Genomic DNA, 25,516 nt, shown 5'->3' with positions numbered 1-25,516 from the left:
TCCCTTCTTCCTTCTCTTTGATGGAAGTTATGAATGCACTTTGTCTCTTTACGCATTCTTCGAAGACGTGATGTGATTGGACATACATAACATAGCAGTACAGGTATATTTACAATTCTTGATGCAGGATATATGAATTTATGCGTTTTAGCTCTCTTGACCTTTTCTTCTCCTCTCGAACTAAATCCATCTATTTCTCTGATGATATGACATGCATTGACAAATCAATCGCTATCTGATAATTCGATCTGTGCGTCCACCAAATCAGGTATCAGCTCGCGAAAGTGCAAGATTGCTTTCTGAGTTGACCACTTACAGGCTTAGATGCTTTTCCGCCCTTCGAGAACCTATGAATGCAGACAAAGCAATTCAGCGTCTGTATCTTTTCTGACCTTATATAGCAATGTCACCCACGTCAACTGCGACTGTTGCATCCCTCTTGCACCGCCTCCTCTAGCCGGTGTCTTCTTCGCAGGCGCAGCCTTAGCAGCAGGCTTTCTTGAGGAACTAGCAGAAGCAGAAGCAGCACCTCGTTTCTTAGGTGGGGGAACCACTTCTTCAGGTTCTTCCTCTTCTTCAGATTCCGAAGCATTCTGGAACTAAAATCATGGCTAAATCAGCTACTACCTCGTCAAAAGGGATGCTTCAGCTCACAAGAGGGTTCTTTCCTTTTCCTTTAGCTGGAGCAGCTCGTCCTTTACCCTTTGTGGGAGCTTTGGTCTGCTGAAATGAGCTATCGGAATCTAGATCCATCTGATCATCGTCTTCGGCCACTACAAGATGAGTTAGCATTGCTGACGAGAACATACCTATAACGTAGTAACTCACACATGCTGTCTTCATCAGAATCTTTCTGCTTGTTCTTCCCCTTCTTGCTTTTCTATTGGCGTCGATGTCAGCAACACCGAGTCTTGAGATATGGTTACCACTTACCTCCTTAGGTACAGGTCGAGCTTCAGCATACTGGGATACAGCACTATGATAGGTCAATTGCAGCGCCCAGATGTCTATACACTTGTCAACTCACTGCTCCTTGGCTTGTAGCATCTACATGGATATTCCGTCAGCTACATGCATCACACATCACACACATTACAGCTGTACACGACTCACATGATCTTCCACATCCTCTTCATCGACTTCCCTAGTCTTCATATCACGGCCCACCATCTTCAGCGTATCCGACACAAAACTTTGATTGGGGGGTATTTGAGCTTCGATCGTTTGCAATTCATGACTGACTTACTCCTTGATAGCATCCTTATCATCCTTCTCCACAAATCTCATGACTGCATCTTCCATCCCATTCTCCACCAGCACTTCCAGATTCTGAGCTTGCAGGTATTGCTTGACAAGGTTGGCCATACGAAGTTTAGCAAGTCTGTCGTTGGTCGTTAACATCGTGGGATCATCGCCTTCCCAATCATCTTCATCTTCATCAGGCAAATCAGGGTTATTTTTCGCTTCTGCAGGAAGTATAGTCACATCAGCCTGTATGTTGCCTGAGGTGATTTTACCAATGACCCACTTCGTTCGGCGGTCTTCTTCTTCCTGTAGTACTGTAATATATCCCTTGGATTGGCAACTTGACCAACGAACAGTTGTCCAAATCGGACGGGATTCGTCATCTCCTTGGCATCGGTGGTCTCGACCTACAAGAGTGAAGTAACAATGAGTATAGTCTTTATGTCTCAGAGATTTTAGCTTACCTTCAACCTGATCAGAGGTAACATCATCTTCGCATCCGGGTCAGGATTTCTCTCTTTCCAATTCTCGTGTGCTTGTTTGATCAGCCTTGTGACCTGATTCCCAAATAAGCTGTACATTCTGTCATGCCAGAATTGGACAAGATAGCTTACCTGATCCTTAAGGTACTCAGTGATACTATCCTTATCATCGATATTCAGTGCTCCTTGCTCAGCAGCATAGGACAAAACCACCTCATCAAGTTCGAATGGTCTGACGGTCTTCAGGGGGACCTCGGCGATCTGGAATTGCGATCCTTGAATTGACATGATGCCGACGTGTCTACACACCGTTTGGGCATTTCAGCTTCTGAGCTTCTATCGAGCAATTGAATCGAGTCAAATCACTACTTACTTCGGTATAGCTTCTCCGGGTGCTAGACTCGTAGCAACCGAACTACCAGGTTGAGATATCCAATAATCCTTCCCTTCTACTTTCTCAGGTGTGATCCTACAATCATGTTCATGTCCCCATACTACTAGACGAATCGAATCGTCAAACATTCCTTCAGGAACAGATTGTTGTGGTCCATGTTTGACTCTGCGTGACAATATGCACTATAAGCTTGTATCGGCAGCAATTTAGCGCACGAAGAGCTTACCTATTCTGATGAATCAAGAGGATATTGAACCAATCATCTTCAGCTACATCCCCACCTTCAGGCATATACATCTTGACCCTATTCGACCTCAGTTCATAATGCATTCTAGCATCTTTGACATTTCCTACGCCGTATAATGCAAGGTTGGTCGTTCCTTTTCGAAGCAAGATAGGTTTGATTCGGATTCCCTTGTCGGTATCGTCCTGTATAGCTTCGTCGGCTGGTAGGTCGACTTTCCCAAAGTAGTTGAGTACACCAGAGACTGAAAGGACATCAAGAGCACAAAGAGCTCCTTCCTGAGAGGTTCATTCAAGAAGATCAGATGAAATGATCGACCGGAAAGGAATCACTTAAAAGTGCTTACTGGACCAGTACCTTGAGGATCATCATGGTTACCGTGAATCGAGAAGACGGGAATAGCAATGTTCAGATTTGGGTCTTCGTAATTTACTGCAGGAAACCTATCGTGACAAGTCAGCTACTTTCAATGCAACCAGTGAGACGAAGCTTACGAAAAACCAGGTGCACTTCCATCATATGGATCACTGAGCAGCTCGAACTGATTGAAAGTAAGAGATCACAAGTCAGCTTTTTCTCACGATGAGAGCTATGATATCCCGATATTGTGACTCATTCAGCGATCAGTAAACTCACCGAAATAGGTTTATCCCCCAAGGTATATTCCCTCAACAACGCTATTGTCTGATGCATACATGTCCTGCTCGGTCTGTTCTCGTGGAACAGGTCACCCGCCAGCAATATAAAGTCGACTTCTGCGTCTCTGGCAATCTCCAATATCTCCTTGAAGGTGTTGATGGCATCCTGACCTCGGATTGGATCTTTCTCGGCGTAGCCTATATGATTATCGGTAGCTAGAAGGATACGGAAGCAGCTAGAGACGGATGTGGTGTAAGCCAAGCGGATCCAGATCGGCAGAAGGCCAGCTTACTTGTCAGGATCTGAAGTGTTATGAAGTATCAGCATAATCATCCAGATTGAATAAGGAAGGGAGGAAGGAATAGTCGATAACTCACTCTGTTGAACGATCGATGGATTGGGTTCGTCCCCTGCTTCGCTATGAGAGTGTACAAAATGGTCAGCTGAGCTGCGATGAACAACAGGGGTCTAGCTTACCTGTGATCAGCCTGATCGCCATTCACGGAGGCCATCTTTGCTTGAGTCTTGTGATTGGGACAAGAGAAAGAAGGATGATGAGGAATGAGGAATAAATCAATGAATGAATAGATCAACCATCGAGGATGAGGAGTGACCAAAGTGGAGGTTGTGGTCATTGTCACACACGTCAACCGCTGATCAACGGGATCAATTTCACAAGCAATGTTGACTGGACCCAGACGCGTCTTTCTTGGCTTTACACACAGATTCATCATCTTCACCTTCACCTTCACCTTCCTCTTCCTTATCCCATTCTCAACCCATACTTTCACCCACAATGTCAGCAGAAGCAGGTCCATCTCGAAGACCGAGGACGAGCAACGACTATCACCACCATCGTCATCATCACCATGACGAAGAGGAGGAAGATCATGGTACCTTACCTACACAGAAGAGGAGGAAGATAACCGATGTCAATGAGATATTCGAGAAGCCAGATTTGCAGGAACAGATCAGGTTGAGTAGGGAGTATAGAGCGTTACAGAATGAGGCTGATGGTGGGTAGAACACTTTTCCAAGACTACAACGCTATTATATGTGGATATGAGGCTAAATTTATCACTTAATCTGCTATCTCGAATAGAGCTACGAGCCAATCTTGCCAATTCGACTGCTCAAGATTTGATAAAAGCAATATCGAAACAAGAAAACCTGTTCCTCGATGGTATGTTCCGTCAACTCAGCTAGCGTGTTGCGTCTTCTGCAGGAACCAAAGCTGATCAGTGGATATGGATGGACACTAGTGAGAGATACAGGTATAGGAATATTGGATGCTAATTTGATGAAAACCAATACGGAGAATGCTATGGCCCTCGCCAAGAAATTCAAGATTGATGGAGTCAATTTTGATATAGACGAGTTTCTCTTAAAGTGAGTAGCGAATCGACATTTGCAAATCACAATCATGAAGTCACATCGTTGCATTGCCTTCTTTCCCTTCGTCTACATTGATTCACAAATAGACTTGTTAAGCTGACCAATCTCATAGGGTGAAAAACCACCTAGGTCTCGACCGAATGGAGCTCGACGACCAAGATGGATCTTCTTCTGCCTCGTCCGACGAGGATGATGAGCTGGACCAAAGCCAAACTCATAATAGAGCAAGGAATGGGACCGGTCATAGAGGTGCACGTAAGGGTGTTTTAGGAGATTGGGAGAAGCTAGGTTGGATGGCGGCGAAATTCAACAGAAGGATATTTGGTATTGAATTCATGTGAGTAAGACGTTTTCCGTTCTTCAGATCTCGCTTGAGAACTAATCCTGATGGTTGAATTTGATAATAGGTACGGACCATTATCGAAGATCCATGAGAAAAGAAAAGTAGGACCTAAACAGAAGAAAAAACCATTAGCACCTGAGATTCGACCAGAGGAAGTTCACAATGAAACTCAGGGTAAGAAAAAGGCGAAAGATGATTTTACATCAAACGTTAAGATGGTGGGTTGTGCTCTTAATCACTTTGTACAAACTTCAACTTACACACTTTGAACGGTTCATCTCGAACGTTTTTTTTTTTTTTCCACCATAGGTCAAACATGTTCTTCAAGAATTAGACTCAGATGGTGAAGGTGTCAACTTTTTCCAATTTGTTATTAATCCAGATGATTTCGGTCAATCGGTAGAAAATTGTTTCTTTGTCAGTTTTCTATTGAATCAGGGTTTAGCTGGGATAGAAGTGAATCCTGATGATGGTGAGGTATTGATTAGTAAGTCTTTCCGTTTTCATCTGAACCCACGCAGTAGAATTTTCAACTTCTGACTGATGCTTGAACGCTTCTTGTTCGATTTAATAGAGGATACATCGCCCCATGATGAAATAGATAATGATATAATCATAAAGAACCAAGCTGTTGTAGAGTTAGATATCAAAACCTGGGAAGTCAGTTGACCTGTAATCTTTTCCTTCACGTCGACCCATAAGTCATGACCTCGAGCTGATAATTGTACGTTTTACTCAGGAAGCAAAACGTATATTCAAAATAAGTGAATCTGCTATACCTCATAGAGATTATAGTGCGATCCGTTCTCAGATGGCTGGTAATGCGTGGTACGCCTAGATCACCAAACAATCATAAGAAGGTTTGTTTGGTTTGGGAGGACGATGATAATGACGATGATGATGATTATAATGTTACATGCATGTTCATATGATTATATATTTTTACTTATTCTGATCAGCTATGGGATTAGCATGTATCGTAACTCCTATCAACTTTATCTCTGAAAGAGGTTTGTTTTTAGCGTTGACGGGTACTCTTTCCATTGAATCTAACGTTGTATCCAGGCCGTCAATCACCCTATTGATATCGAAAGAGGATTCAGCTTAAAGAACCGCAAAGGGAATCACTCGTTCATACTTACTTTCCAAATATAGTGTATTTACCATCTAAACTCGGTTGTTTACCATACGTTATGAAGAACTGTCCGAGGATAACGAATCATCAGTTACCAAACAACACAATGTAATGTGGTGAAAGACGAAGGATAGGTAGCTTAATGTTGATCCAACCCCTAACTCACCTGAGATTTATTCGTATCTGGACCAGCGTTGGCCATAGCTACAATCCCTCTATTATTGAACTACATCAATACCATACACCGGCACTTAAGTCAGCTTTATGTCACGTATGAGGCTAGAAAATGAAGAGGAAAGACCGACCCACCCTCAATGTCTGTCTGATCTCATCATTAAATGGACTCCCATATATACTCTGTCCTCCCTTCCCTGTTCCAGTCGGATCACCACCTTGTATCATGAATCCTTTTATATTTCGATGAAAAAGGGTATTATCGTATGACCCTGATGCACAGAGTGCCAAGAAATTCTATGATCATCCCCCATCCGAAAAATCAATATCATGTTGACGTCAAACAAACTGATCAAGATTAGTGTTCGAACTTACTTCGGCTGCTCTTGGGACTGATTCACAGAATATCTCCAACTACAGTAACATCACAGGATTCAGCGATCTATCCTACCATTTACACTATGCTTGGCCATTGTTTGACAGGCTCACCTTGATATCCCCATGGGAAGTATGTAAAGTGACGGACTGCATGGAAGTATATAGGTCATCATCCTGTCATTTGAGAAGTGTGAAGCAGTCTGCTCACCATGTTTTCGATTTCTCCGGATTATTTGGATTCTCCCTACTTTGTTATATCCTTTTATATGTCGACTCTGATGATCTTCCAAGTATTTATTCTCTCTATGATGGTCTTATGATCTTGAATGATCAATAATCCAGAGGCTAGCTTTAAGAACACTGTCGATTGTATCGTTTTGGACAACATCAACAATCCTCCTCCACTCTCACTCACTTGTGCTTAACTGGGAATCCCATTTAAGAGCAAGCACTGGTTCAGAGTACACAGTATCAAGACACGTCTTTATCAACTGCAACTGCGTAACTACTGTAACCATTTATTTCAGCGCAGTTGTAGACTTACTTAATTTATCACCACAACGCTACACATCAAAAGAATCATCTCAACAGCTCGGCAGGACAAAGAGGAATAAGAACTGCTACTGGCAATCTTCACTTTCCACCAACCAACTTCCCCTCCTAACCCCCTCGACAAATTCATTCACCATGTTCCCCTCCACCCTCCTCCCCTTGCTCTCCCTCATCCCACTATCCTCCGCATTCTATCTTCCAGGTACAGCTCCCAGAGATTACCTACACGGCGAGAAGATCGACGTTTTCGTCAACACCCTAACACCAATGTTAAATTCCAAACTCCATTCCCTAATATCCTACGACTACTATGATCCCAGATTTCACTTCTGTCAACCACCCGACGGTCCCGTCAAACAACCAGAAAGTCTAGGATCAATCCTGTTCGGAGATCGAATATTATCATCACCTTATGAAATAGATATGATGGAGAATCAAACATGTAAATTACTATGTCAAGCTTCAGTTCCTAAAGAAGATGCTAAATTCATCAACGATCGTATAAAAGAAGATTACGGATTAAATTTCATCATTGATGGGTTACCTTCATCAGAGATGAAGAGAGATAGTAAAACGAATGAGATTTTCTTAGATGCTCAAGGGTTTAACCTGGGTGATGACGAGACTATACCTGATAAACCAGCTTTGAATAATCATTATGATATATATATCCAATATCATCAAAAAGACTATTCATCCTCATATCCCTACCTCCCCGGATCAGGCTCAAGTTCGAGCACACCGAAGAAACAATATAGAGTAGTAGGAGTATTAGTTTATCCACGAACGGTCAATTCAATGACAAGTGGTTCATCACAACCTAATTGCTTTACCGATCAACCATTCTACCTATCCGAAGCGTCAAATAACGAATTCTACTATACCTACAGCGTATCATTCATCCCATCTGATATACCTTGGGGAATGAGGTGGGATTCTTACCTTCACGTATTCGATCCCAAGATCCATTGGTTCTCATTGGTCAATTCATTGGTGATTGTAGGGTTTTTGGTATTCATGGTAGCTATGATACTTTATCGAACGATTTCAAAGGATATATCAAGATACAATGCCATCGATTTATCCGAAGATGTTCAAGAAGATTACGGTTGGAAATTAGTCCATGGAGAAGTGTTTAGATTACCCACTAGACCAATGCTACTCTCCGTAATGGTTGGAAACGGTCTACACTTGATATTCATGTGTCTAGTTACACTCATATTCGCTTTATTCGGATTTCTCTCACCTTCCAACAGAGGCTCGCTAGCTACGGTGTTGTTAATCTGTTGGACGCTGTTCAGTTGTATATCAGGATACGCATCTTCAAGAACCTATTCGACACTAGGTGGTAATCAGTGGAAATCGAACTTAATCCTCACAACCGTCCTCTTCCCAGTGGTCATATTCTCGATTATCGGTTTACTCAATTTATTTTTGATTTTCTCAGGATCATCAGGAGCAGTACCATTTGGAACTATCCTTGCCATCCTCTTACTCTGGTTCTTGATCAGTGTACCACTGAGTGTGGCAGGTTATTTCTACGGTATGAAACATGGTTCATTCTCCAACCCTACTCAAACATCCTCAATACCTCGTCAAATCCCTCCACGACCATGGTATCTCAACGCCATCCCCTCAGCGATATTAGGCGGTATATTACCCTTCGGAGCTGCTTTCGTAGAATTATATTTCGTCTTATCTTCTCTATTCGGTAACAGAGCTTATTACGCTTTCGGTTTCTTGTTTTTAACTTTTATTGTAGTTGCTTTGACTACTGCGACGACGACGGTGTTGTTTGTATATTTCGTGTTGTGCTCCGAGGAATATAGATGGCATTGGAGAAGTTTCCTGATTGGTGGAGGATCCGCTTTCTGGTTGTTCACTTATGGGATTTGGTATTGGGCTAGTAGACTAAGTTTGGATAGTTTCACAAGTGTGATACTGTACTTTGGTTATCTGTGAGTTCAAGTTTGACACATATCTGCCCTTCACTTCTCTCGTTCTTCTTCAATGTCATACTCGATGTAGCTATACTGATTGTTATGTGCTTTATAGATTCCTATTCTCCTTGCTCGATTTCTTGATAGGTGGATCGATAGGGTATATAGCGACGTACTTCGCAATCAGACGATTATACTCTTCCATCAGGGTAGATTAAATAGATTACACTCATCAGTGATTCAACTTGGACGGATTCGAAGATTGACAAGATAAGGATGGTAGAAGAGATCAATCTCATACGACATATTAACGAAAAAAGAAAAGAAAAAAGAAAAGTAAATATAGATAGATTAACATACAATTTCTATGCATTAAGCTATACAAATACTCTGGGAATATACATAATCTCACAAGCCATTCGCACTCTTCTTACCTGATCTCGTTCATTCACGTTCATGTCAGTAGATGATGCCTGGTTGATCCACTCGACGATTGATATACAACATGCATACGTTTATCTCGATCTTGAAATTGTATATTGACTAATCCATTCCCCTTCCCTTTCCTGATTCTGATCCATCACCGATCACCGATCAACGAGACGAAATGAGATGAAATCAAAGGGAGGTATATAGACAAGTACCACGGAAATGAATATCGACAAAGAACCAAGGGAGGGGGGAAAAATCAATGAAATAAGGAGATACCCATCTATATATACAGACCTAAGAGAAATGAGAGATTCACAAGTAACCTAGAAATACGAGACGAAGAACCGTGTATATATACTTTTCGTGTTTTACCATTATCGTTTGCTGGTGTTTCTTTCTATCGATCGATTTGATGTATTGTTATGAGTTCATTGTATCGACTTTGAGTCGAGGAAATCTGATGAGACGTGGCGTGTATGTGATGGACCCAATTGAATCCAGTGGCGAGGGATAGATCCATTGTTCAAGTCGACTGAAGGAGGGATCCATCATATATCTCACCACTGTTAGATCGTGACGTTAATCTTTAAGCCGACGAAGAAGGGTTGGATTCCCTGTACTTCTTAGCGTAATAAGTAATCTTATCATCCCAAAGTGTCAAAACTTTTTCTTCAGGAACATTCGCCGCAAGTTCCGCAATACATGCTCCAACGCTATATCACTCGACATCAGTCAAACAAATTCACGAACGATATCCGGTATTAGGGTGTTGACTTACTCTTCAGCTTGAGTAGCCGAGTTAAAGCTCAATCCAACTTTACGAAGTAACCTGAAAGGAGTTTGGACAAACCATTCTCCAGGTCGAGATTCGGTTCTGCCATAGGACAAACCACCAATTCAGCACATTCTGTACCGATGAATGAAGTACTGTATTGTACGTTGTCGATGGCCAACTCACCTTTCTCCAAGTAATGCACCAGGTCTAAGGATGATCACATTTTTAAATCCCATGGCTTTGACATCTTCTTCCAATTGACCTTTGATTCGCATATAGAAGAAACGGGATGTATGGTTTGCGCCACCGGTTGAGACGAGGATCATCTACAGTATTTTGTCAATATCAATATCAGCTTCATCTTCACTATGCACCACCACTCGTGTCGAGCAGTATAAGCGAGAATAGGTAGATCAGGCAACGATACGACTTGAATCATATGGTTATAGTGCTAGTGGAGATGTCATTGTTCACTCACAGTATCAGCTCCATCGTCTTTCGCCTTCTTGGCCAAATCCCTATTCAACACCAAATCTATTTTTTCCTGCTCCGCCGTTCCTCCAGCTTTAGCCCTTGTTGTTCCCAGGGCAGAAATGTATACACCACCCTTTTCGGCAATTTTCAATCCGGCATCTTTAGGTACTGAGAAAAGATCTTCATGGATCTTGGTTGCAAGAGTGGTGGAGGGATTGGAGGAGGAGGGAGTGATCGATTCGGATAATGGTCTTCGAGTGAGGACTGTAAGGTTGAATGGATGTGAAGAAAGCAAAAGGGATCGAAGGGATGCGGAACCGGTTAGACCCGTTGCTCCGACTAGAGTGACTGGAGTAGGTGTAGTTGACATGATGAAGATTTGGTGGTCGACTATTTTGATATGGTATGAGGACTATTATCCAATTATATGATGGGGGAAGAATTGTAGGGCTTGCTGAGTGACGAAGCTAGTTATCCGATACGGACTCTTCTTCCGATACTTCAGCAGAAGATATGATATCGCTCGAGAGGATTTCTTTGGAGATGACGGGTGGTGATCTGGGTACTCTTCTTTGAGTGATCGAGAGGTGGAGTGTACGTGCGATTGCTGCGGTAGGTGAGATCAACTGAGATCAGCTTTGCACATTTTGACGAGAGGGATCTCAACCACTCTCAACAACGTCACGTAAGGGGACTACGGTAGATAACAACAATCGACTGATAAACAACGTGCGACACAACTCACCGTATGCTATGATATCAAGGATGATGCACAATCCAAACGGTGCGAAGAGAATGAACGCAGCTATACGACAAGCGAAGGGGAACTGTTCACATCGTCATGGTAACTGTCAGTCTCAATGCCGCTCCACACTTGAGGGATACACTCACATAAGAGAGAAGTCCAGGTAATTGTATACTGAGATATTCCAACATATGGTGGTTCCTTTGCTTTATATGACCAGCATCTGAATTATGTTGAGATGTTGGATGTTGGATGTTGGATGTTGGATGTTGGAATGTTGTGGTACAGTAGAAGTAGAAGTAGAAATACAAAAGCTGAGAGATAGAAGATGAAAGTGATAACCCAAATGAATCCACCATAGTCAAAAGTCCGATAACCGGCTACTCTCCTTCTCTCCCCTCTCACTCTCACTCTCTACGAGTATTCCGTACCTGGGTCAATTCTGGAACATCGCTTCATTCATTCACATATCACATCACTGATCGGACATGTTCGGACTACAAAGTACATTATCACATACATGCATACATCAAGCATCTCACTCCCCCTTATTCCCATGCACGATCGCAAACCCAAGATAACGAACGGATGATGTGATTTCTGAAATGTCTCTCATCACGAACCATAAACACAAACAAGGATTATGACTATCTATCTGCACAGTTGGACAAACGTTTCTGAGCCGTAGCTAAAACAACTGAGGCTTAGCTTGAAGAGGCGCATGTTGATAACGGCATATTCACATAGACATAAGTTAAATATACAACAGAAAGAAAAAGAAGATAGACGGGATACCAAGAGATAAGCAAAGATTGATGACATGCACAGCATTTCTGTCACTAGAGTAATTTCCCAAAAACGCCTTTGGCAGTCGATTTAGCAGCTTCTTTCATCTACACGCAAGACATATATCATCATCATTATCAGCACGTCATCTCCTTCAGCAAGGGGAAACCCAACTCACCGCCGCATTTCGAGCTTGGTTATAGTAGTTAGACGCACTTGCCGAAACGTTATTGAGCGAATCGTTCAATCCGTCAAGATAGTTCCCTCGTTGATTGGCTGCATCTGTCATTTCAGAGTACCTAGAAGATGTCGTCATCAGTTTAACGGGAAGATTCCAGTGAAATGGAAAAGAAAAGAAAAGAAAAAACAGGAAAAGAAAAGAGTCGTATTCCGTGTTCTGCTTTATCTCTCTTAGATTCGTTATCGGAATATTTCGATACAAGTATGCAGAACAGGTATGGGTACAACAGGATCTGTGAATAACCAAGTAAGAATAAGAAACTCACACATCGTTCCTTTCCCTCGCATCTCTGGTTGGAGCTTTCTGCTTCTGTACGGCCGTTCGTTTCGGCATCGCTCCAGTCGATGCAGTCAAAGTAGGTTTAACCTCCTCTTCGTCAGGTGGTTTACCCCATGTGATTAGAGGTTTAGGTGGTGGAGGTGGGACTTTCGGTGGCGGTGGTCTTGTTGGACCGGCGACTATCAATCAGCAGAAAAAGATGATGATCAGTCAATCGTTGGAAAAAGTCGTACCATGGATTGAAGCCACAAAATAGGAATGTACAGCCAAGAGACAGAACACTACTCACTCAGATTATCCAGCTGAGCTCCAGTCAAAGGTGCTCCGCCCCATATCCACCCACCGACCATCGAAGCAGCATTCAACGGTACAGGCTGAGCAGGAACAACTCGCTTCAAGGCACATGGGTCTAATCTCGGCGGGAAAGGTTTTCGGAAATGGAAGAAAGTACGTAGGTTGATAGCTAACGGACCAGAGTACTCGATGAAATCGCCCGATCGGTCATCCATCGATAATCTACCTGAGGGGCGGCTAGATTGGTAAAAAACGACATGTCAGCATTCCTGATCACTTGTTCAGGTCGTGGTCATGATGGTCTCACCCCTCAGTCCCATAGTATAAATCTACGCGGGTTATGTACTCCAGATACGGTACAGAGTAGAAATGTGCTGATCCAGTTGTCGTAACAGCTACCAAGACTTTTTGACCTGTACAACAAGACCATATATTAGCGTCAACATAAACCACGATCATACGATCTGATGTGCTGTGTTGAAAGTGAAGCAGCTTACCATGTCTAGTAACATAGAAAACATCACTCAATTCTTCATCATCCAACTCAACCTTCGCCACTCTGTCACCATTGAAATTGATCGCACATCGTATACTTTTCTTCGATGCTGCTATCCATAAACAGTGTACAGGTATCTCCTTTGATTTACCATGTCCATGATTATCGGGTACTTTTTGATCTCTCATAGCCGCTTGAAGCGATTCGGACGAAGGAGAAAGTTCAGTTCCATTGACTGGATCTAGTACGAACGAAGCGATGGGCCCAGCCAGAGATTCATTAGTGAATGTAGGTGGTTTAGTTTCCACTATCCATTCTCCTAATGAATTGATCAAGACATATATCTTGGTCATCCTGTCAAGCAATTCAGGGGCGCAAGTCAGCTTAGATCATTGCGAAAGACGAAGATCAACATTGACTTACCCCTTGGCATAGGAGACAATAAGTCTCGGTCGATTCACGAGGTCTAAGTACGTTATCACAATCAGCTAACAATATTTCACGAGCCCATACGATCCGACTCACCCGCTCCCATTCCAGATACTACCCATCTCATCGCACCCACCACAGACTGTTCACCCAACACATTCTGTACGTTACCCTTCTTCTTCTTCTTTTTCATTTGTTCACCATCTTCGTTGAATCCTTCTCGAAGAATTACATCAGGTCCACGCATATCGATAATCGCCAGTGTCTTGGATGCAAAGGCAATAGCGATGAACCCTAAGTGAGCACGACAAAGGGTGATCAGCTCTGTGGTCTCGATTACAACTTTGCTGCTTCTTTCTTGACTAGAACCCACCTATATCCGAAACAGCCGTACAGATCGGTTCACCCCTCTTCATACTGAATATAGCAACAGGTTTGAATCCATCTTTCTTGTATTTCGCCAAATGACCAATCTCCAATACTTCCTCTACCCATCCATTGTTATCAATCCCTCCATGAGATTGCGAAGATGACATCGAAGGGAAATAACCTGAATCGTGATTTTCATTATCATGACCATCGTCTAATTCTTCAACTGCATCTTCTCTGTTCCCAGCAGGAGATCCTTTAGCTTCAGCAAACTTGGTTACTATCACTTCACCAGTATAAAATGTAATGACACATTCCAAAGCTTCTTTAGCCAGATGAACAGATTTGATTCGAACTTTCGTTCGGTCATTCAACCATAGTTGGGCTAAAGGCAAATGAGTTACATCGGGATGTTTCAAATAATCTCCAATGGATATAGTCAAGTGGGGGAGTGGCATAGGATATTCGAATCGTAAAGGTGTAGGTAGAAGTAACAAGTGAGGTGAAGCATCCCAGAACCTGATCGTACAATCCGAATGGAAAGTGATGAGTATTCGATAACTTTCCAATTTGGCTACTTTGACATCGGGTGCTCCGTGCGATTGTAAGTCCGGTACGGCCATTCCACCATAGATGGGTAATCGAGGGATATCTTCCTGTCCTGCATGCTCGATTGCATAGCTGATCAATCGCTTGAACGTCGGTGTAGGCAGGGAATACATCTCCATACCCAATACGCTCAATCCACCTGACCATAGGGAAGATGGTAATCTAAGCTGTCGTCTGGCTTTACGTTTCTGTGGAGCAGTGCCATATACCGAGTCGGGTGTGGGTATACTCAGAGCTGGGGAAGGTACGGGCGAAGCAGTAGGCGAAGTCCAAGGTAATCTCCATCCTGCAGCTGAGAAACTACCACTTCTAGGAGTGGCCGCTGAAGGTGTACCTAATGTAGGTGCGGGCGTCATAGCCACTAGTTTCTCGCCTTCTCCAGGTAAGACATAATTCTTTCGTCCAGGTGAAGGAGGTATCACGCCGGATCTGGGTGGAGGGAACACCCAAGATTCCAATCCTCTCAGAGCGGTAGGTTGAGTGACTTGAGGTAAGTTCGTATCCGGTGTTAAAGAGATGATGATAGCTATGGGATCATGACTGAGGTTGAAGTAAGGGTTGGACCTAGGTAACAAGATGAAATCTTCAGGTGGAGTTTTCGTAAGATAGCTCGAACTTCCCGTTGGTGCTAGAGAATCCCTATAAGCATATCGTTCTTGTAGAGGCATACTTTCCGAGGGTGATTGAGGTGTTGTACCTCTTCTCAAAAGAGGTGTTTTGTAAGCTGGGAATTGTAAGATGTTGATACCAGGCTTTTCACCCGGACTTTGTCCGCCCAGTACTAACAGCAATGTTTCTCCTCTTTCTGCATAATCCACCGTTGCATTGGAAATGGGTTCGATGGATGGATCTGCTCCTTGAGCAGCGAGTTGAGTTTTCACAGCAGTTTGATCTGGGAAACCGGCCCAGGACAATTTGAAGATCGGTTCTCTGTTGGCTGCGACCGCAGTAGGTATCTCGTTTCCTTGAGGATCCAATTCAACCTTTCTAAGTTGGTTGTCCAACGCTCCAGCATCGAAGAGCGATTCGGCGTCGGTGATATTGACATCTTCATGAGTGATCGTTCGGACCATCAATGGCTTGTCGGATTCGGAATAAGCCCAAAATGCTATACATCCATCTGCGTGTCCAACGGCGAATACCAATCCATCAGGTCTCCATGCGATGGAAGTGACAGAGGGTGTACGTTCGGTCCATAATGATCCATCTGCATCTTGGTAGGATCCTCCTCCAGGTGCACCAGGCGGTAAGGTCATTTCGAATGTTTTGGCAACCTCGTTCTTCTGCATATCCCATGAAACCACTCCTCCTTCGTATCCTATCAGAAGAATATTGAGGTCTCTAGGGTTCATAGCGATGCATGTAGCCATGGGGCTGTATACGAGTCAGCTCGAACTCGTACTGCCAGTAATTGATCGTTCGGCAGAGGTCATGTATGGGAGGGTATGAGCGGGTTGAGGGAAATGAATTGACTCACCCTCCCAAGGTCTTCCTTCTACCTGGTATCCCACTCCTGATCATCCTAGCCTCATAATCTCCCCAACAATTCCCAATCTTCCAATTACCCAATCCTCTCCTACTCAAGTCCCAGGTTAGGGTTGTTCCATCTTTGATCGTGAAGAACAAATGCGTATGGCTAGGTAGAGGTTGATCTACACTCGTGACCGTTCCCCAAAGGGTATAACTGATTTCTTTCAATGGTAGAGGAGGATGCGTAAGGGGGTTGGGATGATCCGTCATATGTTGTAGAGAAAAGGTATGGATTGTATTTGAGTTATCTATAGCGATCAATCTATGATGACCAGGATGGAAAAATAAAAATTTGATGGATGCTGCTGGACCAGAAGACGAGATGGTTGATACAGGTAAGGTAAATTGGAATGGAGCTTGACCATAGACGTGTACCAATCCCGATGAGGTACCCACAGCGAAGAGGGATAAGAGCGGATCAACGGCTAAGGCTGTCACCTCGCCTGTCAAACCGAGAGGTCGAAGATGTCCATATCGATAGAAGGACGTTTCCTTGAGCTGCTTCGAAAAGTCAGTCTCGGGTGGTAAGGTCGGTGCTCGTCCTGTCTTGAACATCTTGGATTAGTCTACCGGGTGGTCGAGTGGATAAGAGAGGGGGGAAGAGCTGAAGGATGATGATGGTGGTTGAAAGGAAGTCGAGTTGAGTTACACCGCAATGGCGAAGAGTGAAGTCAATCTCATCAATCGGCAGTCGAGTCGCGTACGCTGATGCGGTCGGATGTCTGTATCGGGATGATCAAGATATATCAACGAGTGTCTCTTGTTCGGCGTGGATGATGATGGTGGTATGAAGGAATAATTGAACATGAGACAACAACAACAAACGCGTTGTATGATGATGATGATGTATGGTGGGAGTGAGTTACCCGAAACACGAACAAGTGGGAAAATCACGTAAAAACAAAGTTGTGCTTTCATCATCTTCAACTGTATCATAGCATCAACTCAATCAAATGCTTCGTTCTGTAATCATATGCCCAACTCAGCAACGGCTACGACTTGAGCAGGTGCCCAATACCGACACGTCGTCGACTGTACCGTGTTGATCACAGCGTGTAATTTCTCATTGCGTCTCGGCGGGGTGAGCCAAACTACGATATATCATCACAGAAATTCTCTCTACCCCGCCAACAGTCAAAGCTACACCTACACCTTCTCCTCCGCTTCTTCCCTCCTGATATACCTAGAACTAGTCTTTCTACTAGGCCACAGATCAATCACCAAAGTGATAAAATACAGATTCAAGCTAAAGGCGATTGACCATTCCATTATAGCCGCAGTTGACGAATAATTCTCACATTGTTCAGGTGTATACTCACCATCTTCCGAAGTCGGATTACCATGGCACTAAACATTTGCAAAACAGATCAAAATCAGCTAAGCACCTTGAAGGCATACCAACATTCTCAGGGCAAGGATGAGGAATGAACCGAGAGGGGGGACTAACTAAAGTGTAAAATCCACCAAAAGCACAAGCTAAGATGATAGGTAACACCACCACTGAGAGTTTGGCTATACCATTGCGCTTTAGATGTATCCTATCTGGATGTTCTTTCTTCAAACACCACTATAATCATAAAGACGACCATTCAAACGAACATCAATGATGATATTCTAGGGTCTCGAGAATATTCACTTGAATCAGGCCAATTGAGTTTGGAAAGGGGAAAACTCATCACTTACCACTTCGGCAGTTTGGAAAATGGCTGAGAACGATACTCCAGTAATGAAAAGGAATGTACCGCACCAATGGATCTGGTTATAATCCCAGCAATTCCACTACAACACAACCAACAATTCAAAAGACATCAGCTCATGTGTCCTACCAAAACGACTATCTTCGTATTCGAGAGGCCGATACTTGTACTCACTATAGAGAGTACGAGAAGTCCCATACATCCCAAGCCGCAAAAAGCAATTGCTAGCCAACCTAAACATCATTCAATCTGGTTGGCTAATCTTATCAACGCTCCGATTTCACTTGTTTAACCACTCACTGAAAAGCTTTTCTTTCCGCTGTACAGTCCCAGGAATCCTATTCTTATGTCTCAAATACCTAATAACGCAGACGGTAGGGAAATACAACCTGCAACCAACATCAAAACCATTAGCATCTGCCTTTAACACATCACTACGATTAGGGTTATTGTAAAATCGATATGAGATATGAGTACTTACAATACGACAGAAACGCAAATACAGATGAACAAAGTCGGATAAGCAGCCCCTACCGACGAGATGAAAGCAATAGAAGCTTGAGTAGGTCTATATCTAGGTTTACCATCTTGGATCCACATAAACAACAAAATGATCAAGCCGAAAAACCATACGATCACTGCTGCGATTGGTAAGTAGATGTACGACCCTACGACTAATCGTTCAAATGGAAACATCAGCCTTCTTTTCCTCTTGTACAGTGCCGTGTGATTATAACCGCCACGAATGGAGACCAAAATGGTTAGAAAGTGTCATTCAGTCTACTCACAGCAATTCGAGAAGAATCGTTTGGCCTTGACCGTACGTCTCGAGTCATTTGACTTGCTCTGTGATTCTGATTGGGGTTTATCACTCTTACTCATTCTGTCTTTTATTATTATTCGTTTGATTTGCCTTTTGTTGATCTGTTGATCTGTTACTCTCAAGTTAAACAGAATTTACAATACTATATGAGTTCGTTGTTATTGAAAGCTGGTTATTTGAGAGCAAAGACTCTATTTTCGAGTTTATTCCTCTTTTTGGGCTCTTCGCTTCTTGAGGTTTTGTTCGTGGATTTGGAAGTTAGGCGAAGGATTGGGCCTTTCACAACATGTATAAAGTACGATGAAAATGATTAATATCAAATTACGTCTTGCTGATCCAGTATTTTGTCTAGTATTTCCAGGCAATTATAGTATCTTTGTCAGACTTGAAACTATTTATTCTAATGCAATATCTATGTCTATATCTTCTATCGTTTTTAGATTTTAGATTTTTTATATGCTAGCACTGCCCTCCCAGAACGACGTGATACTTTGATTGATCAAATCCAAAACCACGTCCACATACATACCTTAACCGCATGAAAACGTCCTCATCGAGATCTACAAGATATATTCAAGATCCTTTGAATCTGTTACAGTACTGTATGCCTTACCGTACCGTAACACAACCGGGGAAGCTTTTTTTCGAAACTTGTTTACATCAATCGAAAGTCAAAGGATCATCATCATTCGGATCTCGTTGGGGAATCTTTCCTTTGCCTTGATACCTACAGAGGTTAAGTGTTGAATGGTCGATTATCCAGTATTCACGTTACAGCCAGAAATAGAACAAACCCAACCCATAATCAACAACAACGGCTTTGTGCAAAACTCTCTTTTCTACAACATAGAGTCGTTCCAAGCTCGTGGCCATACTGTATTTCTGGGATCGGACAATAGTGGAACGAGAACATGCATTCACATCGTCAATCGAACGAAAAACATACTACCTACGAATCTGCACCACTGAGACTGTCTTTGAGCTCCTTCACTCTCATCATCATGAAGCCCGACCCCATTCGCATCCACCCTGAGATATGCCTCCATAGACTGATAGAAGTATCCGTGTCCGTGTTCGTGGAAGAGATGAATCGAGATGATCGAAATCTCTCTTGACACGGAAGTATGAGGGGAGTTTGCCAATTGAGCTTCTCAAGCTCATGATGCTGCCAAATCAGTAGATACGAGAAAGGCGTGATGTCGAAGATATCGGAGTTGAGGAGGATTAGATTGTGAACCACTAATGGGGAATGTAGAAAAGTATCCACGTGCAGCAGTTCATACTGTATCAGAAGGACTATCACGATCAAAGGAAGGTGAAGTATGGTCGTTTCAACCCTATCAACTTTCAACATATACGTCAATCGTCATGGCTTGTGGTACTTGCATCTTCTGTATTGGAAAGTGATGATGCCAATCCTCCTGATTTGTACACTGCCCTCCGAACTCAATTTACGCTCTTTGATCCACTCCACAGAAAAGTCGCCATATATCCTACCTATATGAACCATAGCTAATAAGCAGGACATGCATGTGGATGAGGGTAGAGGTTGGTGTCGATATGGTATACCTACCTACCTTCCCTCATTGCTCGCATCTTGTAGGTGGCATAATGAGATGTGAACAAAGAAGTAAAAAATCCGTTTCTGACTATACTGTTCAAGAATAATGACATCCCAGCTCTGACATCTGACAGGGATACCAGACATGTATATACGCCGTGTATATACTGTATACGACTACCGAAATACCTAAACATAGCTGTACGAGTACTGTACAAACTGATTGACCCAAAAAGAGAAACACTCAAGAATATTGTTACAACCATATGATTTATCATCTGAACGTGACTTCTCAAAAACAAAAAGAACAACGAGAACAAAAACAAGAACAGGCACAACCAATGTAATCCTCATCCAAATCAATTCCACTCAGTAGCATGTTTTCTATACTTGAGTACTTGTATTTTACAAATTCTCAATAGCCACTTCGGCCTGCCACTTCCCCCATTTCCTCAACATCCTCAAATAGATCGGCAAACCCACTATCGTCCCTATCGCAACCGGTAACAAAACGATAATGACGATAGTCGAAAAGAGTACTATGAGGGGTTTGATTAATAAGAAATACGATAGGGCGCTGTAAGAATAATGATCAAGGAACATCGCGTAAGAACATTTCATGAATCTTTTCTCCCATACCATCGTCGTAGTATCTTCCACCGATACCCCATTGTTCTCAGTGTCGGTTTCGGTATGTAGAGTAGGAGCGTCGGATTCTAGACCTGGAGTTTGGGGATAAGGGGAAGTAGGCGATGAAATTGGTGTATTTGCGTTGGTAGTGATTGATACGGAAGGGACTAGACGATAGAATATAGGATGATTTGATGGTGGAGATGCGGGTGAGAGAGGTGAGTGATAATGAAGTTGCATTATGCTCTGTGATCAAAAATTCAAATCAGCATTGATGTACTCAAAATCGTAAGATGTGCACAAGGGGATAAATCTGTCCTTCAGCGATATTGATTAAATTGTTAACCCACCTCCAATCTAGCTGCTGAACGAGAGATGAACAAAGTCAACCACCAAACTGCTGCACCAAGCGGTAGGGTGATCAACAGGACTGTTCCTGCTAATGTACCAGCCACCAAAAATGGCCAAACCAGAAGGGCCTATTACCAAACAAAGCACGAGATTAGCTAAATAGTCTTTACAATCTGATATCCTACATTGCTGACGTTTTGGAGACGGAGAGTGAGATGTTACTGTAACTCACTAGAGGGAAATTGAACAATATCAGATGAACCGAAGCTCTCCAGTATTCCTTCCTACCCAAAGGTCTCCAAAACCTCTTGAATCCTTTCCCCCATCCTCCAGGTTGCTCATCAACTGCATTATCTAAATCACCACACCATATTGATCTCCATAATCCCCTCTTGTTTATGGGATTGGTAGTAGGTGGCGGATGAGGTAGTAATGGGGTATGTTCATCGGTGAGCGGTAATGAGGTGTGTATACGAGGACTTGAATATGCAGATCTAGATCTAGATATCGATACGGATCCTCCTGTTGTTCTCGATGGTGTCGGACGTGTATATGATTGTGTGGAGGTATATCTCGGTCGACTAGATTGATGATTTGTATTTAGTGATGATAATGTTCTAGCTCTATCACGATGATGTTGATGTTGATGATGGGTATCATCTGGACGATTCACACCGACACTTCCATCTTCGGCATCGATATTGGGATTTGACGTTTGAGGTGATATAGGAAAACTTGCATATGGAGGTGGTTCCTCTCCACCACGGGGTTTCGATGGGTCCAATAAGAATAATGATGATCCGTCGGCAGTCAAGACGTATATAGGTTGACTGCTTCCATTACCATTACTGGCTGTGTTATCTGAACGAGAGAGATGCAAGGGATCCGAAGGTGAGCGAGGAAGTAGACGTGGGGGCTTGACGATGGGGGAAGTAGGATTGGAAGGGAGATGAAGGGATTGTGACATTGCGTAGACTGTGGGGTTTATCACAACTATTTCTGATGTTGATGTTGACGTGAGAAGAAAATCCAGGATTCAAGTGTAACGATCGTGTGATCCACTCCTGGTGCCCCCTGTTGATTGATGCGATGATTGAGTGACGGTGTCAAGGCTCGGGTGAGCTGATGAAGGAGAACATTGGCCACTTGGTACTTGGAACAATATTATGGTTTTGAATGCAAGGAGCAGAATATGACAAGATGTGAATTCAAAAGATTGAGATTGGATCAAAGGTGTGAAAGTGTGAGTGAGCATGTGCTGCTTAGTGAGTCATTTCCACCGGCCCGTGCGTAAACATCAATCCAGAAATTTCAATTTCAACTCAATCACATCTGGGACTTTATCTTCATATTATTGTACATGAAGTAACTAGACACTAAACTACATATACATTGAGATATACATAAAACGTGAATCAAACATGCCTCGACCACCCGAGACACCCGATGTAAGCGCATCAAAAGGACTGGCCTACATACTTAGACACGGAGCAGAGAAAGAAGGGTTGAATATCAGGTCAGACGGGTATATCAAATTGGATGATGTGGTGAGTCGGACCTGTTATACTCCCACGTACCATGTCATGATAGCTGATATATATCTATTCGATCTATAGCTCGCCCGACCTAAAATGCGAGATGTCGATGTGAACATGGTCCTTCGACTAGTAGCTGAAAATTCCAAACAACGATTCCAGCTATTTTACGGGTATGATCCTAGTCCACCTAGACCTAAAAAGATGAAGAAAGGACAACAACCCAAGAAACAGCGTCCACCACCACCATCATCACCACAGGATATCACTGCTGCTTCTACTGACTCACACAACACTGAGAAATCAAGCAAATTGGACGAAGAGGGGGACGGATTGGGCCCGATCCCATTACAAGATGCGAATGGGATTGATGCAGCTGAGATAGATAATATACAATCCAACCTATCGAAGACTACTATCTCATCACAAGGTGAAAATGGAAGTGGATATGTCGAATTACCTTTAGTATCTCTACCTAATCCGAATGAAAGTAATGTTACCGACGCGGAAGGATCATCATCATCGATCAAAGGTGAATATTTCATACGTGCAACTCAAGGTCACTCGATCAATCTTGAGGGTACTTCTCATCTCGAAGAACTGAAAGACGACCAAGAGGGACGACAAAAGGCGGGAGTGATGGTCCATGGTACTAGATCGGAACTGTGGGATATACTAAGTGAGTAACACGCATCTCAACACAACTTGTTATCGAACCTCTGTACCATCTTGGCAAATTTACTCATCATTCATTCACTCCCACGCACAGAAACTCAAGGTCTCTCCAAAATGTCTCGTCAACATATCCACCTCGCACCATCCCATCACGGCTCCATCGTCCCTCGACCAAACTCGACTTTATACATCTACCTCTCTCTATCGAAATTGATCGAAAATAATATACCTGTTTATGTAAGTGCGAATGGTGTGGTGCTCACTCCCGGTAATGAAAATGGGATCGTACCAAAAGAATTATGGAGGAAGGTAGTGAAAGTGCAGAAAAGCAAAGAGAAAGATGAAAATGGCAAGTATAGGACTAGAAGGGTGGTGATTTGGGAAGATGGAGGACTTGTGGATGAGAGGGAAGAAGTAGAGGGCGAGGAGGGGATCTAACCTTTACTAGGGAGGGATTGAGAATGGCGGTGGATGATTTACATCATCATCATCAATCAGAAGTGACAACCCCATAACATGACATACAATGCATTTTCTGTCCTATAGTCTGTACAATAATTATTCACACAATTCGATTAATATCAATATACCGGGCTAAATCACCTTAGATTCTTCAACCTCTCAAACCTCTGAGCCAGCTCTTCTTCCTCTGTTAACTTCTTAGCAGGAGGAGGTTGAGGCGATGACGATCCGGCAGATTTCTTTTCAGGTGGTATTGAAAGTTCTTTCTTCTTTGGTGATTGTGATTGTGATTGTGATTGTGGTTTCGATTCTTTCTCATCTTCTTTGTCACCTCCTACCCCGTCATCATCATCCCCTTTGTCATCATCGACAACCTCTTTCCGTCGCAACGGTTCGATCCCCTCATCCTCTTCTTCATCTTGCGCTGTGGATTCAGGAGCCCAATTCACTCCATACCCTTTTGCAATCTCACTCAGATACGCATCAACAAGTTCTTTGGAAGGTACGAACACCTTCAGTTTCGATAATACTCTCGCGGGGACACCTGGTGGGGAGGTTGGGTCGGGCGGTTGGACAAGGGATAAAGAGAAATTACGACCGAACTAATCGTTGGTAAACATATGTGTTGTTTGATAATATAGCTGGTCAGATTGGATTGAAATGGTATGTAATTTTTCAGATTTGAACGACTTTACTCACCTTGTGCATTAGCAATTCCCTTAGGACTTGTAATTCCTTCAATTCCGTCCGTGGAGCTGCGTAGACTATCGCACATACTGCGTCCGATATAGAAGGCTCAGGCTGTTCTCCTCTATCCCCATAGGAAACGAATGATCAGTCGTTGAGCTTGATTATATCCTTAAGTCGATCGACGGGGAAGACTCACGTCGAGGTGTCTAAGAGGTTAAATCGCGCTTGTAATGTCTCTGCGTATAGCTATGATCATCAACGTATATGATAAGTAAATGAAGCAACTCATAAATACAGCCGAAGATGTGGACGATATGGAGGATGAAGACGGTCGTCTGTTCATCTTCACTCACCTCTAACACCTCCAATAATTCCACATAAATATCATCCTGAACCAAGCCTTCTACCCTCAACCTAGCAGTCTCCACTCTATTCTTATTCAGAAAATCTGCAATGTCCCTTCGACTAGCTTTAGCTAAGGCAAGTTTCTTCTCTTGGAGTGTACGCAGACGCTGGATTGAAAGTTTGATCTGGACCTGTGACACATTGGAGGAGGTGGTCAGTACATTAGGGAAAGGAAGGGAAGGGGTGTTAATGGTGTTATCATGACCTGAGATTGAAGTGGAAAGACATATGCGTATATATGTACAGTACGTACCTTTGCTCTGGGTCCATTCCAAGGTACCATCTTTGTTTCTATACTCCAGCTGAG

General features: G+C 43.1%; 11 protein-coding genes across 11 annotated transcripts; 3 read left to right on the top strand and 8 right to left on the bottom strand.

The window, feature by feature from the left end:
• Positions 1-224: 224 nt before the first annotated feature.
• V865_002126 (DNA repair protein (mre11)) lies at positions 225-3,516 on the bottom strand (the record flags this gene model as incomplete). The annotated part of the gene is made up of 20 exons (XM_066225933.1): positions 225-248; positions 317-347; positions 415-599; positions 655-773; positions 829-880; positions 934-976; positions 1,028-1,047; positions 1,114-1,192; positions 1,247-1,466; positions 1,529-1,652; positions 1,710-1,802; positions 1,860-2,028; positions 2,101-2,286; positions 2,348-2,643; positions 2,712-2,808; positions 2,860-2,906; positions 3,002-3,239; positions 3,297-3,306; positions 3,382-3,422; positions 3,482-3,516. The coding sequence occupies 20 exons, from the start codon at positions 3,514-3,516 to the stop codon at positions 225-227; spliced, it is 2,109 nt and encodes a 702-aa protein (XP_066082030.1).
• Positions 3,517-3,800: 284 nt separating this feature from the next.
• Positions 3,801-5,580, top strand: V865_002125 (uncharacterized protein; the record flags this gene model as incomplete). The annotated part of the gene is made up of 8 exons (XM_066225932.1): positions 3,801-4,020; positions 4,107-4,187; positions 4,267-4,393; positions 4,512-4,736; positions 4,807-4,960; positions 5,052-5,229; positions 5,317-5,402; positions 5,482-5,580. The coding sequence occupies 8 exons, from the start codon at positions 3,801-3,803 to the stop codon at positions 5,578-5,580; spliced, it is 1,170 nt and encodes a 389-aa protein (XP_066082029.1).
• A 104-nt stretch (positions 5,581-5,684) lies between these two features.
• Positions 5,685-6,582, bottom strand: V865_002124 (peptidyl-prolyl cis-trans isomerase-like 3; the record flags this gene model as incomplete). The annotated part of the gene is made up of 6 exons (XM_066225931.1): positions 5,685-5,820; positions 5,885-5,943; positions 6,044-6,103; positions 6,187-6,348; positions 6,427-6,465; positions 6,541-6,582. 6 exons carry the CDS (start codon positions 6,580-6,582, stop codon positions 5,685-5,687), a joined length of 498 nt encoding a protein of 165 aa, XP_066082028.1.
• A 534-nt stretch (positions 6,583-7,116) lies between these two features.
• Positions 7,117-9,139, top strand: V865_002123 (uncharacterized protein; the record flags this gene model as incomplete). The annotated part of the gene is made up of 2 exons (XM_066225930.1): positions 7,117-8,939; positions 9,037-9,139. The coding sequence occupies 2 exons, from the start codon at positions 7,117-7,119 to the stop codon at positions 9,137-9,139; spliced, it is 1,926 nt and encodes a 641-aa protein (XP_066082027.1).
• Positions 9,140-9,939: 800 nt separating this feature from the next.
• V865_002122 (uncharacterized protein) lies at positions 9,940-10,972 on the bottom strand (the record flags this gene model as incomplete). Its single annotated transcript, XM_066225929.1, has 4 exons — positions 9,940-10,066; positions 10,132-10,227; positions 10,312-10,454; positions 10,607-10,972. The coding sequence occupies 4 exons, from the start codon at positions 10,970-10,972 to the stop codon at positions 9,940-9,942; spliced, it is 732 nt and encodes a 243-aa protein (XP_066082026.1).
• Positions 10,973-11,069: 97 nt separating this feature from the next.
• V865_002121 (uncharacterized protein) lies at positions 11,070-11,538 on the bottom strand (the record flags this gene model as incomplete). Its single annotated transcript, XM_066225928.1, has 3 exons — positions 11,070-11,209; positions 11,348-11,429; positions 11,494-11,538. The coding sequence occupies 3 exons, from the start codon at positions 11,536-11,538 to the stop codon at positions 11,070-11,072; spliced, it is 267 nt and encodes an 88-aa protein (XP_066082025.1).
• Positions 11,539-12,186: 648 nt separating this feature from the next.
• Positions 12,187-16,935, bottom strand: V865_002120 (uncharacterized protein; the record flags this gene model as incomplete). The annotated part of the gene is made up of 10 exons (XM_066225927.1): positions 12,187-12,240; positions 12,312-12,432; positions 12,640-12,832; positions 12,943-13,184; positions 13,255-13,360; positions 13,445-13,797; positions 13,867-13,909; positions 13,969-14,166; positions 14,246-16,224; positions 16,328-16,935. The coding sequence occupies 10 exons, from the start codon at positions 16,933-16,935 to the stop codon at positions 12,187-12,189; spliced, it is 3,897 nt and encodes a 1,298-aa protein (XP_066082024.1).
• Positions 16,936-17,526: 591 nt separating this feature from the next.
• Positions 17,527-18,959, bottom strand: V865_002119 (uncharacterized protein; the record flags this gene model as incomplete). The annotated part of the gene is made up of 7 exons (XM_066225926.1): positions 17,527-17,727; positions 17,828-17,947; positions 18,064-18,159; positions 18,252-18,310; positions 18,378-18,466; positions 18,559-18,751; positions 18,866-18,959. The coding sequence occupies 7 exons, from the start codon at positions 18,957-18,959 to the stop codon at positions 17,527-17,529; spliced, it is 852 nt and encodes a 283-aa protein (XP_066082023.1).
• A 1,907-nt stretch (positions 18,960-20,866) lies between these two features.
• On the bottom strand, positions 20,867-22,409 carry V865_002118 (uncharacterized protein; the record flags this gene model as incomplete). Its single annotated transcript, XM_066225925.1, has 3 exons — positions 20,867-21,337; positions 21,442-21,570; positions 21,675-22,409. The coding sequence occupies 3 exons, from the start codon at positions 22,407-22,409 to the stop codon at positions 20,867-20,869; spliced, it is 1,335 nt and encodes a 444-aa protein (XP_066082022.1).
• A 454-nt stretch (positions 22,410-22,863) lies between these two features.
• On the top strand, positions 22,864-24,090 carry V865_002117 (uncharacterized protein; the record flags this gene model as incomplete). The annotated part of the gene is made up of 3 exons (XM_066225924.1): positions 22,864-22,989; positions 23,059-23,656; positions 23,747-24,090. 3 exons carry the CDS (start codon positions 22,864-22,866, stop codon positions 24,088-24,090), a joined length of 1,068 nt encoding a protein of 355 aa, XP_066082021.1.
• Positions 24,091-24,251: 161 nt separating this feature from the next.
• On the bottom strand, positions 24,252-25,492 carry V865_002116 (uncharacterized protein; the record flags this gene model as incomplete). The annotated part of the gene is made up of 5 exons (XM_066225923.1): positions 24,252-24,716; positions 24,814-24,925; positions 25,001-25,050; positions 25,158-25,340; positions 25,463-25,492. 5 exons carry the CDS (start codon positions 25,490-25,492, stop codon positions 24,252-24,254), a joined length of 840 nt encoding a protein of 279 aa, XP_066082020.1.
• Positions 25,493-25,516: the final 24 nt, after the last annotated feature.

The sequence above is a fragment of the Kwoniella europaea genome, chromosome 1 (genome assembly GCF_036810445.1).
Source record: "Kwoniella europaea PYCC6329 chromosome 1, complete sequence".
NCBI classification, from domain to species: domain Eukaryota; kingdom Fungi; phylum Basidiomycota; class Tremellomycetes; order Tremellales; family Cryptococcaceae; genus Kwoniella; species Kwoniella europaea.
This window is presented reverse-complemented; position numbering and strand designations above follow the sequence as displayed.